General features: G+C 44.5%; 1 protein-coding gene across 3 annotated transcripts in view; it reads left to right on the top strand.

Annotated features, from left to right (window-relative positions):
* Positions 1–449: 449 nt before the first annotated feature.
* MAPK12 (mitogen-activated protein kinase 12) overlaps positions 450–20181 on the top strand; it is an 80988-nt gene continuing 61256 nt past the window's right edge. For all 3 annotated transcript variants that reach the window (XM_032769370.2, XM_032769369.2, XM_075065228.1), the window contains exons 1-2: positions 450–727; positions 2111–2240. In XM_032769370.2, the coding sequence (XP_032625261.1) occupies positions 612–727; positions 2111–2240 (246 nt within the window). In that variant the 5' untranslated portion in view covers positions 450–611. The remainder of the gene's footprint in view (positions 728–2110; positions 2241–20181) is intronic.

Genomic DNA, 20181 nt, shown 5'->3' with positions numbered 1-20181 from the left:
CCAAGCACACTCTATTTAAACAAGAGCGTGAGATTCAGATATCTCTTCTCCACACACACTTTTTTTTTTTATAAGAACTTTTCAGGGAGGGAATCTCACCTATCTAGAAGGTTGCCTTCAAATACAGCAGATTCACAGAAACAGGCTAGAAGTGGCTTTTTGGAAGGGGAGGGGTGTGTGTGGAGGGATAACTCACCACGTGATCTCAAACAAAAAGGCCAGTTTCTAGTTGGTTTGAGAACGGCGAGCAGCTCCTCCCTAGCCCCTGGGCCCAGCCTTGCCACCAGGCAGCAGCCACACACAGGAGGGTTATTTATCTGTCACAAAGCAGGCAGCCCCCAGATGCGGGGGGGGGAGGGAAGGGGATTCATTCACAGTGGCTCCAGCAGGACCTCCTCCTCCTTTGAGAGGGCATGCTGCGGGGGGGGCACAGGGGGGAGAAAGAGAAAGCAGGAGCCACGTTCAATCTCCGCTAAGAGAGGGACCCACACACACACACACACCGGGAGCGCTTCCAAGCCCAGCCCCTCGCAGCAGCCCAGCCGCCGCAGCTTCCCTCTCTGCTCCTCAGGGCTCTTTGTTGGAAGGCGCCGACAGGGGGCTGAGTCACCATGTCCTCCACCAAGAAAGGCTTTTACCGGCAGGAAATCACGAAAACCTTATGGGAGGTGCGGGAGCGCTACCGGGACCTGCAGCCGGTGGGCTCCGGAGCCTACGGCGCTGTCTGGTGAGTGAGGTGGGGGGCCCGGGGGCGGGTCTCCCCTCCCCAAGACACCCCTGGCCGGGCGGGGCGCCCCGGCTGGAATCGGGCTGCCCACTGCCTGCGCGCCCCGGCCGCGGGAGCCGGGCTGGCGGCCCCCTTCACCGGCAGAGACTTTGCCCGCCCTGGCGCGGCAGGCGGGTCCCAGCGGAGGCGGCTCGGCTCGGCTCCCTGGCTCGCGGGGACACCCCCCGGTTCCGCGGCCACTTTCGTTTTAATTCCTTCCAACTTTTTGTTTTGGCTGCCCCGGCCCGGTCCGGCCCCCGCTCCCCTCGGTGCCGGTGTAATCACAGCCAGTTCGGACGGGCAGCAGTTTGTGACAGCGCCCCGGCCCGCTCCTGTGCGGGGGAAAGGTGCTGGCTCTTCCCAGCCCAGGTGCGGCCCGCCCCGTTTCCTGCTCTGCTCGGGACTCCCCTCCCATTTGCCCTGCTAGCCGGGGCGCTTGCTGCTACGAAGTTGCAAGAAAAGCCCAGAGCGGACAGTTCTACAGTAATCTGCCCCTAGGGGGAATCTCTTCCTCAAGTGCTAGGGGCAGCGAGTTTATGCCCTGAAGCATGAGGGTTTATGTCCCTTCTGTTTTTCTTCTCCTGTCTAGGTAGGGTGACCAGATAGCAAATGTGAAAAATCAGGACTGGGATAGGGGGTAATAGGACCTTACGTAAGAAAAAAATCCAAAAATCGGGACATCTGGTCACCCTATGTCTACAGAAACTTTGCATGTTCCCATACATAGAAATGCCCAAGGACTTTCCCACCCACCCTAAAGTCTTGTCCTCTGTGGTCTCCTGTGGCAGTGAGTTCCACAGTTACAGCATCCTGTAAAACTGCATATCCCTATTATCCTTTTGCATTTCTACTTCATAAAAATGTTCCACTGTTTATTACAGTATGAGAGCTTTTTGACCTCTGTGCCATCCATTACTTTATAGACCTCTGCTGTGGCTCATCTGACTTGGCTAAGGGCAATGGTCTATTTCCTAGCCAATTCTTAATTTCCCTTCTTTCTACCTTTACCAAAAATCCTTTCTTAGTCTGATAAAATATAGTGGAATTAAGACATCTCTCTTTTTCCCTTCCTATTCCCATTTACAGTTTTCTAATACTAGCTTCTTTTCATCAAAGGGTCTGGGAGCATGCTAGATTCTCAATACCCTGGTGAGATACTTAGGGAGTTTTTATCCACACTTTACAGTAGGATAAACAAAGGCACAGAGACGTTATGTGACTTTGCCTTAGTCGCATGGCAGAGCACAGCCACACGCTAGGAGTCCTCTAACCTCTTGTTCAGTGCATCTTGGGTGGCAGGACTTGCAGCATCACTCCAATCCTCACTTTCTTGTTCTGTTAAAGCTCAGCTATCGATGGAAGAAATGGCACCAAAGTGGCTATCAAGAAACTGTACCGCCCATTTCAGTCCGAACTCTTTGCCAAACGAGCCTACCGGGAACTGCGCCTCCTGAAACACATGAAGCATGAAAATGTGAGTTTAGTCATTAGCATATCCCCTCAAGTCTGTAGCTTGCACAACAAAATGCGTACACACCATCATGTACACTGCCTGATCCACTGCCCCTCTGCCTCCACTATGCCCATAATCTGCCAAGGTAGATATGTCCTTGCATATCATCAGTAATTTAGCTGTAACAGAGATTTTTAGCCATGTATTACCAAAAGTCCTGATAAAGAGCAAAGCCATCAGTGGGTCAGCATGCAAAATCTGATGAAGGGAGTGTGTGTATGTGCCATCAGGGAGGAGGCATCAAAAAGTGACTATAGCTTCTTCTGTCTGCATGATCATACATTTGTAACACTTGTCTTTGCCTCCTTTGTGGCTACTCCATTGTTTGTGGCTATCCTGAAGATTGTAAGCTATGAGGGATATGATTTTTCTGGGTGTCTATGCGAAGCCTAGCACATTTGGGGCACTACTGTAATACAAACAAATCAATAAATATACAGATATAAGCATTGTAACCTATGCTGTGAATATGCCTGTCTCCAGCAATGGAAGGCTTATTGGAGTGGAGGGATATGTGAGTAGCTTTGAGGATTAACTCGGGGTGATTTAGAAGAGAGTAAAATGGTTTTGTGAGGAGCAGCAGTCAAGGCTGGCATTATTGGTGGACATATGGGATGGGGGAAAGCGATAAGAGATGAGTGAATAGGTAGAAGTAGAATTGTAAAGAGCCATGAAGATTAAGGTTATGTCTACACTAGAAACTTCCAAGTGCTGCTGAGGGAGCACTTTGAAGTGCGAGTGTGGTCACGCGCGAACTCTCCCAGCGCTCCTGATAATCCACCTCCACGAAGAAAACAGCTCCCAGTGCTTGGAGCCTGTCCACACTAGCACTTTAAAGTGTTCAAACTTGCTGCGCTCAGGGGAGTGACACCCCTGAGCCAGCAATTTAGAGCAGTATAAAATGTAAATGTAGCCAAGCCTTTAGGGTAACATTTTCAAAAATGCCTAAAAAAAACTTAAGAGCCTTAGTCCTACTGATTTTCAATGAGATTTAGGCTCCTAAATGCCTGAGGTCAGGTCTACGCTCAAAAGTTAATTTGTCCTAGCTACGTCTCTCAGGAGTGTGAAAAATCTACATGCCTGATTGATGTGGTTAAGCTGACCTAACCTTCTTCCCAGGGCTGGAGGATCCACGGGAAGAAATTGGTGGGTGCTCTGCACCCACTGGCAGCTCCCCGACCTGCCCCCTAGGCCCCAGCTCACCTCCGCCTCTTCGCCTGAGCATGCTGAAGAGTCCTGCATCCGTCCCCCCCCAGTACTTGAGCCTCAAAACAGCTGTTTTGCATGGCAACTGCTGGGAGGGAAGGGGGAGGAGGTGGAACACAGCGCACTCAGGGAAGAGGCGGGGCCGGGGTGGGGATTTGGGGAGGGATCCAATAGGGGCAGGGAGGAGGCGGAGTCAGGGCTAGGGCGCGAGCACCCACCAATGCCAAGGAAAGTTGGTGCCTGTGTAGCATTATGTCTACCTAGCTACTGGGAGAACCCTTCCCGTTGCTGTAGTATGTCTACACTGAAGCACTACAGTGGCGCAGCTGCCATGCACACTGGCACCACTGTAGGGTTTCAACTGTAAACAAGCCCTAAGTCACTTTTGAAAATGTCATTTAGGTGCTTCTTGAAAATTTTACCTAAAAGGAAAAGCTTGAATTGGATATAGTCAGTGGAAAAGGGAGACCAGAGGGTGATTCAGAGAAAATGAGAAGGTAGGAGGTGATACCGTCAATGTAGTGGAAGAGGAAAGTGATTGTAACAGCTGTGTTTGCTTTGGATTGGAGGAAGATGATGTGTCAGGGAAGTGGAAGAGGATGAGGCTGTAGTAATCAAGACGGGAGGTGAGGGAGGAGTCAAAGATGACTCCCAGAGTACATGCTAGATGGACAGGAAGGATAATAATATTGTCAACAGTGGGAGAGAACAGTAAGCAGTGGAAAGGGGTTCAAATGAAATCTCAGATTCAGTTTTAACTATGTTAAATTCACGTTGATGGCTGGATTGCTAGGAAAAGATCTCACAGAGAGAGAGGCTAAATTGTGAGATTAGATGTAGGAAGGGAAGACAGTTCATTAGTGGAGAGGTTAATTTGTGAGTCACTGAGATACAGATGTAAATTGAAGATATCCCCTAAAGAGAGGGTGTATACAGTCAGGGACAGAGCTCTGTGGGGCTCCTGCTGGGAGGGGAGGAACCACAAAAGAGATGTTGAAAGAGTGATTGGAGAGGTAATAGGAGAACCAGGAAAGGACAGTGGCCAAGGTTCAAGGAGAGCATGATCAACAGTACCTAAAGTGGAAGAAAGGTCAAGGAGAACAGGTGGAGGCTGGGGCCTTAAGTGTAGCCAGGAAGAAGTTTGTAGAGACTTGGGTGAGAGAAAGGTTGATAGAGTGAAGGGGTTGAAGCCAGACTGGAAAGGGCCCAAGATGGAGGACCAATGTAATGGCTACAAATGGCATGTTCCAAAGGTTTAGAGGGGAAGGAAGGGAGGAGATGGAGACATATTAGAAAGAGAGGGAGAGTGGGGCAAGTGGCACAACATTTGAGGATATGGGAGATCAGACCATGCTTTTAAACTGAGAGGAGCAGGTTGCTTGAAAAGAGCAAGAGCTTGTCCAGGAGGGAGCATGGGGGCAAGGGAGGCTAACGGCTTGAAATAGCCAATCCTTGTCATTGAAAATGATGGCATTGACACTTAGAACACAGCACCAACACTATCTGAGTTCAGTTTTAAAACTAATCTATGAAACACCTTGGTTCCCTGTCTAGATGAAGCAGACTGTATTTTATACTTACAAACCCACTAGCCTCTGTCCCTCAGGCATTTTAGCCTTAAGCCTTCTTTTATAATTTATGGTCAATTCATTTCACTCACTGTACCCCTAAAGTAATTGTGTTCTGCCATTAGTAGCTATCATTTTATATGTTCAAAGTGCTGTTCAATTAATGTTTATACATCAGGTAGGCTTTTTTACTACATTTGGACCATTCACAAAGCATTCTGACTGAACACTTAGGAGATGATGGGCTCATGCAGTTACCAAGTGTCCATCAAGCTGGGTGATTTTTTCCCCTCAGTTTCTCAGAGTAATCTGTCCTTCACTTGGCTAGCATTCTTCAGTTGTATATGCCCTTTGTGTTGTATATGCCCTTTGGGATAGTAATCTTGAACTCTTCCATGTGCTCACTTGATAATTAAAGACTCTAAAGAGAACGGACTCTGGGGATGTGATCTCAATCCATAAAAGACTTAAGAATCACTATATATGAAGGAAATGAGCAATTTAAGGTCTCAGAAGGGAAATCAAGGAGTGATAACTTGCAGCTATTGGAGGAAAAGTTTAGGCTAGATATTAAGGAAGAGTTCATCACAAGGCTCCTAGAACAAAGCCTGAGTAAGTGGTATCTGTGCTGGGAATTAGTGGGGATTGAGGGGGGTAGAAAGCAACTACTCTGCACAGCCAGGGGTAGCTGGACCTGCAACACAGCCCCTCTGAGGTTTCTCAGCCACTGAATATAGACATGTATGGATCCAGAGGCCCCTGACTCCAAGCCACCCCGGTGGTTCCTCTGCAGAAACATGCACTGGACCCACCACCACTGTGCCCCAGCAACTCCCTCTTCTTTGGACAACCCTGCCACAGAGCTGAAGTGACACTGAGTACCTTGAGGGGCCTTTCTGCATTTGAATGGACTTCTGGTAACAGCAGTTAGTCAGTGGAATAGGTATAAAGTAAGGGGGCTCAGAGTACCATAGCTGCAGTTATTTAAGAAAAAGTTCCAAAAGACATTAATGGGAAAGATATAGTGGGTAGTTCTTTCCTGGTTCTACTATAAATACAATTGTTATAAAATATGAATAGAGTTGCAGTGCTGGTTTCCAAAATAAGATGATGTTGGAACAGGACAGAGGTGAATATTACTAATATTTGTCTTATCTATCTTAGGTTTTAATAGCACCTAGCCACTGACATCTAGAGCAGGCAGTATATACCAGGTAATCTATCAGCACCTCATGCCAACATTAACAGTGCTCCTGCTGCATTTTATGCTTGGGACACTGCTGCAATATTGGATTAATCTGCTAGTACTCAGTCTTCTTCAGTTTGCTTTTTTCACCCTCAAGATGTAAATGATTTATAGATTCTGGAATGCCATCAGAGTTAAAATTATATCCAATTTTCTGTGTATAATGTTTTTCTTAGAAAGTATTTTCTGCAGTAGTTAAGCATTTAATATGGAATTCTTATGAAAAGTATTTGTCTATTATTGACAATAGAACTATTGCAATGATTTTATTCATTTGTGAAGCCATGTGTCAAGTAGCTAGTAAAATGAAAGATCATACATTATGTTGAATATATGTGGCTGTGTTCAGCTGTAATCATTTCACTTGATGGCATATTCAGAATGATAGAAGAATGTGTCTTGGTATGATATATTATGTCAAAAATCCTTGCAATAATTCTTTGAACTTTCGTCATGGTATGCTTACTCTATCCACTACTGTACCACAACAGTGCATCAACACATTTGGAAGTAACTACTATCAATATTCTAGAATGCCTTACTTACATGAGTAATCCTTATTGGAGCATTCCTATTGACTTCAGTGGGACTGCTCACATGAGTAAGGGGTGTAGGATCAGTCACCTTGGGAACAATCCTGCAAATATGTGAGTTGTCTTACTGAATTTAACTGGTATGTCATCACAGGTGGAGCTACTCATATCAGTAGATGTTTAAGCATTTTCAAGACACAGCCCCAGATCATAAATCTCTGGATGCTGGGATACTGTCTTCTTTTATATACTCCAGATCTTTGTTCATGTTGGTGGCTTTGAAACAACAGTACACTATTAAATGTACTATAGAAGAGAGGTTCTCAAATTGTGGTCTGTGAGCTCCATTCAGGTGGTCTGCTGATAGTTCCCTCTAGGGTGCACGCCTGGGTGGCCGCACACAAGAGAATTAAAGGCCACCTTCCTAAGTAGTGGAACCGTGCAGGCTTGGCTCCACAAATTAGGTGCTTGGATTGTGGGGAAGACACACATGTAAGATGAAGTGGTAACCTTGGGGGAAAGTGGGCGTTGGTAGGAGGGGACAGTGGGGTGAGAAGCAGGGGTGGGGGGGATTTGGGATGTGCAGAGCTGCAGTGGCCAGAGAAAGAGGCAACTTTCCCCAGCTCCAGGGCTGCGATTGCTGGGAAGAGACGGCCATCCTTCCTAGCTGCAGCTCGGGGGCTGCTGCCACAGGGGAGAGAGGGCACATCCATTGCATTAGAAAGGTAAGACTACTTATATTAAAATATGAATTGTGTGCTTTTATTTGTAGAACAAAAAAACATTATTTATTTTTAAGGTTTTTTTATATAGTGCTTTTATCCAAAGTGCTTTACAATAGTTAGCTAACGGTACAAAACAGCATTTGAAAAGATCATTAAGTGATCTGCCAAGAGTCTCAGCAATTTTCAAGTGGTCCACGAAAAAAAGGTTTGAGAACCACTGCTATAGAAGATTTTATGAAGGCAACAAAGTCTTGGTGATGTGAGACTTCACTTCAGCCCTCTGCTGCTGAACCCATGTGGAGAAGTGATGTGAGACTATAGAGGTTTTGTGTGTGAGGGTTGTTTGTGGAGCAGAGAATTGAGAATTTGGGAGATTGTTCCATTTGTATCCAAATTACAAAATGAACCACTTAAGCTAGTAGCAGTAGTGTCCATCTTTTTTTTTAGTCTTTAGAGCTTACCTTTAATTTGAAAAATTCTGGGTATAAGCTGATGGAGGATATCGTGGAGGTCAAGGCATCAACCCATACAGAAAAACAGGCTGTTTACCAATGGGAGGATTTTTTAGCATTTTTTTTTCTTTTGAACTTGACATTAAATCTATAATTGTTACCTTTACAACTCTCTACATTATAGGTTTAAATCTGAACAGAAAAGAAAAAGTTGTTTGTGATACCCAGAAGGATACAAATATTTTAATGTACCAACTTTGGACCTGATCCTGCAACACATGTGTTTGCTTACCTCTCCACCTATGAATCATCCCACTGAGATCAATGGAGCATAAAGTTAAATATGTGCAGGTACTTGCAAGATCAGGTTCTTTGTTACTTCCATTTGACAAATGATTTTGGTTTTTGTTTTGCACACTGAATGGAGCTGGCATTAACATGCCTGTTTTCATTCAACAACAATTTGTATAGCAACCAATATTAAATCCATCTTGGTGTCCTTCTGGGGATATTTGTTAGTTAATGGCTGTTGCAAAGCCACCAGTAGGAGTGCAGAATATTGAGGGGGGATTTTATGATGCTCAAAAACAGTATCTGTTGTTAAAATAATTTATTTTAATTTCTCAGCAGTGGAGTGAAATGTTTTAAAATATCCTATTGATAAAACCTAGAAGACATCCTTGATCCAACCCTTCCAAATATAAATTCAGAACATATTTTTGGTCTGAATCCCTTGATAAGTGACCTATAATATTTCAAAGTTTTGAATTGGTTCATGTACTACAGATGTTTTCTCTTCCTTGGAACACTGCGTTTAGAGATTCAGATTCAATATTATTTATTTAGAAGAAACTCTATACTGTTCTCCTATTCACTGTTTGATTTACTGATCATTCTCTAGTGTATTCCCAAGTCCAAAAAGCAATGTATGTTTTATAATATAAGAAATATGTTACTTTTTCCTGACTTTTGGAGAGAATTCAGGTGTGTATTAGATACCAAATCAGCTCACAATCGCCATATATTTTTCTGAGTAAGCTACAGCCCTCCAGTTTTTAGATAGATAATATTAAACAAACTGAATTCTGTGTTGCAAAATGCTCATATTGTAGGGCTATTTGTTTAGACTTATACAGTGCACCTATCAGGAAACTCTAAATCCATGAACAATTTAAAATGCATTTTGTCAAATAATTCATCCTGAGGCAGTGGCAAAGCTAAAATAGCCCGCATCCCACCTAAACTGATGTTCCCCTGTCCACCCATTCATCCACCTACAAAGTGCCTGAGTAATAGGTAGACTTTCCAACATGTCCTGAATGCAAATAATTTCAGGTTATGTCAGATCAAGGGAGTAAAGTGCCCTTTGCTGAGAAACTCCCTGTCCCCAGCTGAACAAATCTTGGGACTGCCAGCTTAACCATCTTGGTTGAGCTCAACTTCCAGTTAAAACATGGGAAGAGTGGCAGTTTCTAAGATACATAAAACCCAAAGCAGGAAGGAAGTTATAGATCCAAACATGCATCTTGGATTGCAACAGGAAGTGTAATGAAAGTCTGCAGTTTTTGGAGCATAGGCTCCCTGCAAGGAATACTGCTATGTAATTGGGCAGCCACTTTTGGCACTAGCTAAAATTTCACCTACATCAGGTGTAGACTCCAGTAGAGTGCAATGCAGTAATGTAGGCTGGAAGTGACAAAGACATACGAGTTGAGAGATCACATTCAAAAGACACATTCGTAACTTTTTTTTCAAGAACAGATGGAAAAAACCATTCTTGGCCACCTCTGCTGTCTGTGTATTCAGAATAGCCAAGGATCTAACAGAATCCCCAAGTCATGAACTTCAGTAACAAAAGTCTGGAAAATCTTCAGTGCAGTGACATATCACTTCTGTCACTTCCTTTGTTAGTTTTTGACAACCTACCAATTTTCCTTTCTGGACAAAGCTTCAGCTAACTAACTGTCATCCAAGCCCCAAGCTTGGCTAGACATTAGGAAAGCAAATCAATTGCACAAACTTGAACCAATCAGACAGAGATGTAGAGCTGAAGGTCATCAGCATACTGATGTCACTGCAACCCACACCTTCTTTCTATCTGCCCTACAGGCCCTATGTACACAACTGAACAGAATGAGTGACAGAATAGAACCCTGCAGTACATCACAGAAAAGAGCCCTCAGGGCAGATGAGAAAGCAAATATTACTATGAGACCTCTCAGAGAAAAGACTGGAGCTACTCCAGCCTGACTTGAGAGTCTTTAGGCATGTTGACATCACCCCTTGGTCATGTTGCTGGAGTGTTACTTCCTCACCACACAAGTCAGCATCCAGTAGTCACATGAGTCCTGATGCTGTTTTATTTTACAAAGAGCATCATCTCCTTCCTCTCTCAGGACAGTAGTGAATCTATGACTGGGTAGGACGTTTTCTCCTGATTGTTCTGCTACTTTTTCTTCTGGGTTATTGTGGCAGGGTGCTGCTAGAGAGGCCTTAATCAGTTCCTGCTACTCCAGCCCCAATCAGGGGGACTGGATTGGGGCTGGGTAGATAGCCTGATGCTTGCCCGGTAACTGGCCACACCTGCCAGCCTTGTTAGCAGGAGCTCTAAGGCTGGGAAGAAGTGAGGGCAGGAGGGGAAGGTCAGGCTCAGAGGGAGGTGGGATTTGCCTAGTCTGTTGCTGGCCAGGCCTGTGGTAGCCCAAGCTGTTGTAAAAAGCCTGTATATAGTTGGAAACTGGTGGTGGGGACTTGTATATAAATAAAGGGCAACAACCTGAAGTGTCCCTGAGTCTCTGAGAAGAGGGGGAGAAGGACTGAACCGGAGGGGTGTTAGTTATTCATTCTTTCATTAAATGGGGGATGGAATTACGTGGGGACTCTTAGAAGGGCAGAGTGCTCAGCCTGTCTGGATTATGTGGAGGAGAGAGAAGAGAGTTCTCTATCCATCAGCAGTGATCCTTTTCTTTGGTGGAGTGGAATGGACAGCCACTGAAGAGAGACCCATTCAGGAAGAAAGGTGACTGCAGGACAGGCCTGGTGGCAAGGTAGTTGAAAGAGGAAAAAGTGTGTCCTTAGAATGCTATATGAATGCAGAGACCCTGTGATGTGAGGGATAAAGGATGTGATGTGAGATATAAATATGCACAAAATGAAGCTAACCCTGCAGGAAATAAACTGTGTGATCTGCAAGCAATATCCACAGCAGAGGTAACTCCTATAGTATAAAAATGTCCTTACATTTGCAGTATGAGTGCCAGTCACTCAGCGTCACTGTTTTTCCATGCATAACACCTACAATGTGAGGCACTTACAACACGGAACGTGCCCTACATTATGTATTAACTTATGCAAAATCTGAGACTGCAGGTGACATGCTGTATCTAACTTCAGAAAACTTTTCTTTATATACACCAGTGGTTCTCAAACTTTTGTACCGGTAACCTCTTTCACATAGCAAGCCTCTGAGTGTGACCCCCCTCCCCCATATAAATTAGAAATACTTTTTATATATTTAACACCATTATAAATGCTGGAGGCAAAGCAGGGTTTGGGGTGGAGGCTGACAGCTCACAACCCCCATTTAATAACCTTGTGACCCCCTGAGGGATCCGGACCACCAGTTTGAGAACCCCTGATATACACCTTGTGGAATCATTCCTCAGATAAGACCACTTCAGTAAATGAAACCATATTAAAACATAGCATATATATTTCAGTTCTAAAATACATCAGTATAATTAAAACAGAATCAGTGCTTGTAATAACGTATTTATTAGTCTAGAGGCATTTGTACACAGCCAACATTAAAGCGCTGCTGCTTTAATAAAGAATAAATAGTGGAGAATAAAGAAAAGTGGGTTTGCTCTTACAGTTAAAATCTAGTATACAGAAGACAATCTGCATTTTGCAGAAAAGCATAATTTGATATTCAAAAAAGAGATTATATATCTGCTCAAAGAAGCCACTGAAGTCTTTATCCAGTTATGTTGTTATATCTAGTCAGATACTTTAAAGAAATTAATATACATCATTGAGTCCTGCAGTCTGATCTGGGTGGATTCTTGTGTGTGTTGAGTCCTGTAACTGTTAGAGTCACTGAGGCTCTGCAGGGTGCAAGGGTCCACCCACGCAGATCATACTGCAACATCGGGCCATACTGATAACATGGTTGGCAAACAATGAAGTTTGATGAACAAATCTGGCTTGAAATTTATCCAGACCATCTTCAAATATATATGTAAAACACAAAGTTCACTAGAAACAGAAGTATGGACAATCTTGGAAATAAAAACTCCCTATCAGACAAAAATAACAGAGGATATGACAAAACCTACATCAGAAATCCTATAGTAATTCCACAGTGCTGAAATTATGGTGACATAACTTTTTTTCATTTGATTATAATTTTATTAGTTCATATTAAATAAAATATAACAAACAGTGTTCACTATTCATCAGGCTATAATGCAAGGCGGAGACAGTATATCAGTCACGCAAACATTTTGAATAACAGGAATCTTTTATACCAATAAAGGGTGATATCCGTATTGGGACACACATGTCCTGCTTCATTCATAACCCACTATTCCTGGTAGCTAGGATGTGTCCAGTTACGAATAATAGCATGCTTCAGAAAGTGTTGATAGGATCAATAGAGCAACAGCTGTTTTGTAAAATATCTGTTCCTTTATCTCTGTTCCTATTGTCATACAATTCTAGTCTTCAAAGTGCAAGTGTTCCATGTAGAGGAACCATGTCTCATGGAATTTATTATGCTGCTCCCATACTGTCTGTGTCTTATTCACTCATTTTAAATAGTTAACACTCATTTCCAATGGTCTGTGTTTGCTTTTAAATTTGATTTCCACAAATTCAGTATTTTGTTTGTTAACAGCTGATGAAAAAGCATTCATTCTAGCCAGCACTTGGGAAAACATCCCCAGTGCACACTGGCCTGAGGAAGATTACTAGCCAGAGTTACAAATACCTTTGTGGCCACTCCCAGTCAGTTGCACCCTCTGCAGCTGAAAAGAATAAAAGTTATGAATGGTCTTCAGTTGTAACATACTGTCAGCTTGATATTGAATATTTTTTTAGCTGCTCGGTAGGAGAGTGCAAGAAAGGAGGAGGAGGAGAGTTTGGAGAGGCAGCCAAGATAGATCTGCTCCCCAGCCTGCTTTGTGAAGTCGTAAGGCAACAGCACTCCAAGAGCTAAGGGTTTGTAGCTCTTAGATTGGTTCTGACACGCCAGTGAGGTCGAACATTGGAACCAAGGTGTCAGTGTTAATAGCTAACACTTGGCATACGATTAGATACTTTTATCCAGAGTAGACTTAGGGCAAGTCTACGCTATACATTTACATCAGTATAACTATATCACTCAGGGGTGTGAAAAATCTACGTCCCTGAGGGATACAGTTTTATCAACTAATCCCTGGTGTAAACAGCGTTATGTTGACGGGAGACCTTCTCCTGTTGACATAGCTACTGCCTCCCGAGGAGGTGGATTAACTAAACCGACTGGAGCAGCTCTTCTGTCAGTGTAGTAGCATCTTTGCTGAAGCACTGTAGTGGTGCGACTGTGCTGCAGCAGCAGCATTTTAAGTGTAGACCTGTCCTTAGGGCTTAATTCTCTCTTCTTTGAATAGTAGTAGAAATAAAACTGTTTCAAAACAGGGTTTCATTAAGCACCCAAAGAGGTAGTTAAACTTAATGAACAGCCCTCTTTGTAGATGTAGACTGCAGGGAAAGCAGAATTTAGCTGACAAGTTCCCAATCCCTCCAATCTTGTGCTATTCATATTGTCACTTTTGCATGCAAAAAAAAAAAAAAAAAGCGTGTGAGTTTTTGTGGTACACTATATTTCATCAACTGTTTGAAAATTGTATTTGATCAGAAATATGTCTGTATGGCTACAAATATTTTAGAAATGTTCTCAGACAGATAGTAGCCATTTGTGAGAGATGTAATAGTAAATACTGCTAGAAACTGCACGAACTTTTAAAGTTTTCCCTACTGTGTGGTCATTTTTAGGGATTATAAAGAATTGGGCCCAAAGATGTCTGCACCCTCAGTGAAGTTTTCAAATATTTCTGATAAGTGGAATATATACTCATATTGTAATAACATCACAGCCTTGGTATGCTCAGAAGGATTCCTACCTATAAAACAAGAGAGGCATGCTGAAGCACAAATCTCTTCAGGAAAAATGAATTTGCAGTTTCAGAGAGCAGTCCTGGTTCCCTCACCCTCCTTCACTACAGGCAGTAATGGATTATGAGAGCACGGAAGAATTCAACTGATCTGTCCCACAATTGCCATGGAAACATATCTGCAGATCTGAGGCTATTTTTTCATCAGTTGCACCACATTTAAATGTTAGTCTGTCTTTGGCCGCAGGTATCCCTTGCTTCCTGATGTGCCCTGATACAGGGAGGTACTTAATCATGTTAACAATGGGACCTAAGCACATACTTATAGTTAAACATATGCTAAGTGCTTTCCTCAATTAGGGATGTTTTCCTGAACAAGGACCTCACCAGGTATGTCTACAACAGTATTTTGGAGCAAGTCTCCCAGCCAGGGCTGACAGACTTGGGCAAGTGAGGCTTGGTATAGAGAACATCTTGAAGTTGTGACCTCTAGGCCACGTCTATACGACGCGCCATTTCGGCGCGTTAAAATCGAAAGCTCTGGGTTCGATATATTGCGTCTCGTCTAGACGGGGATATATCGAACCCAGAGCGCGCTTACATCGATTCCGGAACTCCACCAAAACAAACGGAGTTCCGGATTCGACTTTGCGAGCCGCGCACATCGATTCGGCGCGGTGAAGACGGGTGAGTAACTCGATTTTAGATATTCGATTTCAGCTACGCTATTCCCGTAGCTGAAATTGCGTATCTAAAATCGAATTTCACGCGTCGTGTAGATGGGGCCTCAGATTCTGAAACCCACCCAACCTCCCAACATTTCAGCTTTCTACATTCTTTAAATAGGCTGTGATTTTTCTCTCTCATGTCTTCTAAATGAATACTATAACCATTTAAAAGAGAATTAACAGAATGTGTCTCATGAAAATAAGTAACTTTTATTCTGCATGTTTCTCTCTTCTCACTCTCCTGGAATCTTCCTGTGTCATATAATGTTTTCTCTAATCTATGATCTGAACTTGAAAACATTCTCTTGACTAGAGCATCCAGTGAGACTGTTCATGGTACTATGCTGCTCAATAGTAAGCATTTGCAGAATCAGCCCCCTAAATTGTAAGCTAGCGCAGGGTCCATGGGTGGAAGCCTGGGTCCACTGAAGTCAGTGGGAGTTTTTCCATTGACTTCAGTGAAGCCAGAATTTTACCCCCATATTTTTACTACATAAAGCACCATGTACATCTGTAATACTGTATACAAATGTTCAGTACATAAACGCTGATGGATACTAATAGATGAACAATAATAATTAAAGGTAGGTTCCAACGTTTTTTGTAAGAGTTACTTAAGCTAAGGAACTTGTTGAAACTATGTAGCCACAAATGGTAAAATTCAGGAGAGAGAATCGACTCCATTTTTTAATCTTGATGTAATTTACATTAATTTTAGCTTTAGCTTTAAAAATAATTAAATAAATAATTGCAGGCAGCTTGATGGTACAACATAAAAATAAATACAAAAATGTAAATTAAACTCTCTGTTGGCTCATGCTAATGGATGTGCTGCCCAATTAGGTCTGTCAAATGGACTCTGATGCCTCTGGATTCCCAAACTAGCAAACATTGTATATTAAAGAGAGTGGCTGTGATGGTTCTTGGGGCACCAAAAATTGTGAGTCACCTTGTTATCCCCTGCCTCCAGTGTGAGGGAGATTTGCCTGTGCTTGGTTGGATGTCAGCTCCTCTAATACCACCAGTCTGTCATCCACGTAGGCACTCTCCTCTGTGCTATGCCAGCCCTGCCTTCGCTTTCCAAGTTAACTACAGATGTACCCTAGTCTCAGAATCCCTTTGAATCATTCCTCTGTGATAATCAGCCCTTGACACTGGCTACTTGAAGAAATCCCAGATCCGCTGCCCCCAAAGGAGCAATGTGCCTTAAACCATTGCTCCTGTAAGCCACACAGCACTTGTGAGCACTTACAATAAAACAAAAATAAGTTTATTTAAGAAAGGGTAACAATTTAACTAGAAATGAGAGGTTACAGAGTGGTAGTCATGTTAGTCTACGTCAGCAAAAACAACGAGGAGTCCTTGTGGCACCTTAGAGACTAACAAATTTATTTGGGCATAAATTTGTTAGTCTCTAAGGTGCCACAAGGACTTCTCGTTGTTTTTGCTAGAAATGAGAGACAGCGATGGAAACAAATGGTTTCAATCCAAAATGCAAACTTGGGTCTATTCTTATTAATAGTTACCTTTTCACTCTAAGTAGGTTTCCCCCCCAAAGTTCAAAATGTTGCAAATCTGACCAGTTTCCCAAGAACCTGGATCTAAATGTTTGTGGAAACATCCCCTCTCCATAAAGGGGTTCCCTCAGTGAATAGATCCATAGTGCTTCTCCCTCCTCTGTGTCACACTGAAAACAACCTTCTACTCACAGACAGGGCAAACCACTGTCTTGTTCGTTCCTTACTTCTAAGTGGTTTTGATTGTTTGCATTTGCCTCTGATGGTTTTCCATTGAAAATCCTAGTATTGCGCAAAGCTAAATAATTGAGCTTTGCATTGCATCACCAGCTAAACAGGGTGGGGTGACAACTCCCCCCATCCAAATGGGCCATCACTCAGACACATTATCTCCTAGTGACTAAGGCCATGTCTACGCTGGCAGAGGTTTTTTTGCCGCAAGTTTTGTCAACAATCAAAAAGCGCTAACAGAAAATTGTTGTTGCATGTGCACGCTATCTTCGGTCAACGAAGTGCGTCCACTCTCAGGGCAATAGCATCGACAGTAGGAGCAATCTACTGTGGGTAGCTATCCCACAGTTCAGATCTCCACCTGGCACGAGGTCTTGTGGGAAGGCAGAATGGATTGCAGCGCATCATGGGTCTGGGTTCAGTGTCCCATGATGCATTGCTTTCCATCCCAGCATTCCATGTGCTTCTGTCTTTGGTTTGTGGAACTTTTCAACATCCCTTGTGTAGAGGGGTGGTTACCCCACTCCTGCCCTGAAGGGCTTAAAGCAGCCCTGGGAAGGGCTGTGGCTGGGAGAAAGCAGCTACTAAGCTGATTGGGGAAGCAGCCGCAGCTGGGCCATGGCCCAGTCAGGCCACAGCTGGCACTATAAGAGGGCTGGGGCCAGAAGCCAGAGACAGACTCTCTCTAGCTTTGAGAGAGAGGGACCTGGCTGAAGGAACCTGAGAGCAGGTACCTGGTGTGGAGCAGGGCTGGGGGAAGGCCAAGGGAGCTGAGGAGCTCCAGCCTGGAAACCCTCCAGGCTGCAGTCTAGTAGAAGGCCAATTAGGTACTGAGGTTTCAGGGGGACAGCCCACGGGTAGGCAGAGGCAACAGGTCCAAACCCCACTTGCCTATAATGAGTAGCTTTTACACAGCAGTCTGCCCCAGTGAGTGGGGGCTAGATGGTGACTAGCAGTAGCTTGTGACTGAGACAAGGTGGGGATAGAGGGTTGGGGGTTCCCCTCAGTGGGGAGACCTTGAGACTGGGGAGGTATTGCCCCAAAGACAAGGGGCACCAGGTCCTGGGAGGGACACGGGGGCCAGCAGCAGCGCGACATTGGCTTGAAGAGGGCGCTCCGGAGGCTGGATGAGCTAATTCCCTGAGAGACCAGCAGGAGGCACCACAGCAGTGAGTTGTGCACCACGACACCTTGAAAGAATGGATCCCACACTGCTCTCTGATGCTCTGCTAGCAGGCAGTAGCACATCGTGAATGGCAGTACAGTTAATTGTGAAGTTCTGAACTCAGTGGGATTCATAGTTACATGAAGTGCTGTCTGACATTGATAGGAGCAACCTTTGATTACTTTTGGCATTCACAGAACAGCTGAACATGGTGGAACATCATTTTTGGACTTGGAAAGCTAGCACTGAGTGGTGGAATCGCATCACTGTGCAGGTCTGGGATGACTAGCATAACTTTTGGATGAGGAAAGCCACCTTCCTGGAACTGTGTGCTGAGCTCACCCCAGTCCTGCGGTGCAGGGACCCCGAAATGAGAGCTGTCCTCTTGGTGGAGAAACGCATGGCACTCGCAGTGTGGAAGCTGGATAACACCAGACTACTACTGGTTGGTTGCAAATCAGTTTGGAGTCGGGAAGTCGACTGTTGGGGCTGTGTTAATGCAAGTGTGCAGGGCCATTAATCACATCCTGTTGTGAAGGACCAAGACTCTTGGCAATGTGCATGAAATAGTGGATGGCTTTGCAGAAATGGGTTTCCCTAACTGTTGAGGGGCAATAGATGGCACACAAATTCCAATTTTGGCACTGGACCACCTTGCGACAGAGTACATCAATAGGAAGGGGTACTTCTCCATGATGTTGCAGGTGCTTGTGGATCACTGCAGGCGTTTTACTGACATCAGTGCAGGGTGGTCCAGAAAGGTGCATGATACATGTATCTTCAGGAACACCAACCTATACTGAAAGCTGCAAGCGGGGGCTTTCTTTCCATACCAGAAGATTACAGTAGGGGATGTTGAAATGCCTATAGTGATCCTGGAGACCCAGTGTACCCCTTAATGCCATGGCTCATGAAACCTTACACGGGAAACTTAGATAGCAGTAAGGAGTGGTTCAAGAATAGTAAAATACACCTCTAATAACATACCAATTACTTTCTCACTCACCCTTGACGAGCACATGCATGGTGACTTTACCTAGGGGCGAGGTGCATTTTACATGGGGAGAAAAGCAGTATAAAAGGGATTCAGTGCAGTCGACCAGGGACAATATTTTAAATTTTTCCATCCTTTTCCACAGGTGGGGGTTACTGTACCAGATATCTCACTCCTGAGGGCAAATAGGGAAGCAAGAGTGTATCTACTACATGCCCTGGTCCCTGTGTTGCTCTTCTGTGTGCTGCTTTGGTCCCGGTGCAAGTAATTGCGGAATGGCGCAGGAAAGGGACAAAGCAGCTCTGCCAAGGAACCTTCAGCAGAGGATTGCCGAGTCCCTCCAGGAAAGTTTCCTGGAGATTTTTCAGGAGGATTCCCGTGAAATCTCCATGTGCATCAACACCCTCTTTCTCCATACTGCGTAGCTGCATGGGGAAATGTTGAACACATAGTAACATGGCCAGCCTTTGTACATTTCTATGCCCTCAATACACCTCCGCACTTCACAAAGCAAAAACACTTACTGGGTATAGGGGACTGCGTAAGACTGTGTCACGGCCTAGCTAGGGTGTCTCCGTTTTCTCGGTGGCCTCGTGAAAAGCCCCTGCTTGCTAAGTGGCCGGTCATTGTAGGACACAGCATGCCAGTTATAACTTGCTTTTAACTGGTTGAAACCAGTTTGTATGGCCTTAGGCCAAAGGGCGGACATAGCCTGTGGGAAGTCCCTTTTTGCATATGTATGAGTTGCTTTTGTATTGTGTATATATAGCTGTATGCTCCCGGTCCGCCTTTGGACTCCAACCCAGGCCGAGCTGAGCTTCGGTGCTGGTTCCCGGCCTAAGTGACAGCAACACCCAGGTCCCCGTTGCGGATGTGTCACTTTACCTTCATTAAAGCCAGATAACTCACTGTGTGTGTGGGCTCGTCCTTGCAGAGCATCAGGCATGTAACACCGGGGTTTCTCTCCTGTGTGGCTTGCCAGAGCGCAACTGCTGAGACTGGCTAGAACACCCCTGGAGCAGAGAAACAGCTCCTGACCAGACACACCACTGGTGACCCTACTGTAGGTCCACGAAGGGCTGATTAAAGTTATGAGGGGCCTAAGGCTAATGGGAGGGAAGGGCCTAAGTGGAATTACATATTGCAAAAAAATATGAAGTCATCAAACATTTATCTACATACGTATTGTGATAGACCCAGGACAGTTGGGAACAGGAGAGTAGTAGAAGGGAGATATACTGGCCACTGGATAAACAGTTTTCTGTTCCCTGAGTGACCAGAGCAGGGGCTCTCCAGGCTAATGAGAACACCTGACTCCAATTAACCTGCCAAGAGTCAGGTGAGGCTGTTAAGCACCTGACTCTAATTAAGGCCCTCTGATG

This window comes from Chelonoidis abingdonii, chromosome 1, assembly GCF_003597395.2.
Source record: "Chelonoidis abingdonii isolate Lonesome George chromosome 1, CheloAbing_2.0, whole genome shotgun sequence".
In the NCBI taxonomy this organism is placed as follows: domain Eukaryota; kingdom Metazoa; phylum Chordata; order Testudines; family Testudinidae; genus Chelonoidis; species Chelonoidis abingdonii.
The sequence above is the reverse complement of the archived record's forward strand: the minus strand, read 5'-3'. Positions and strand labels throughout refer to the sequence as shown.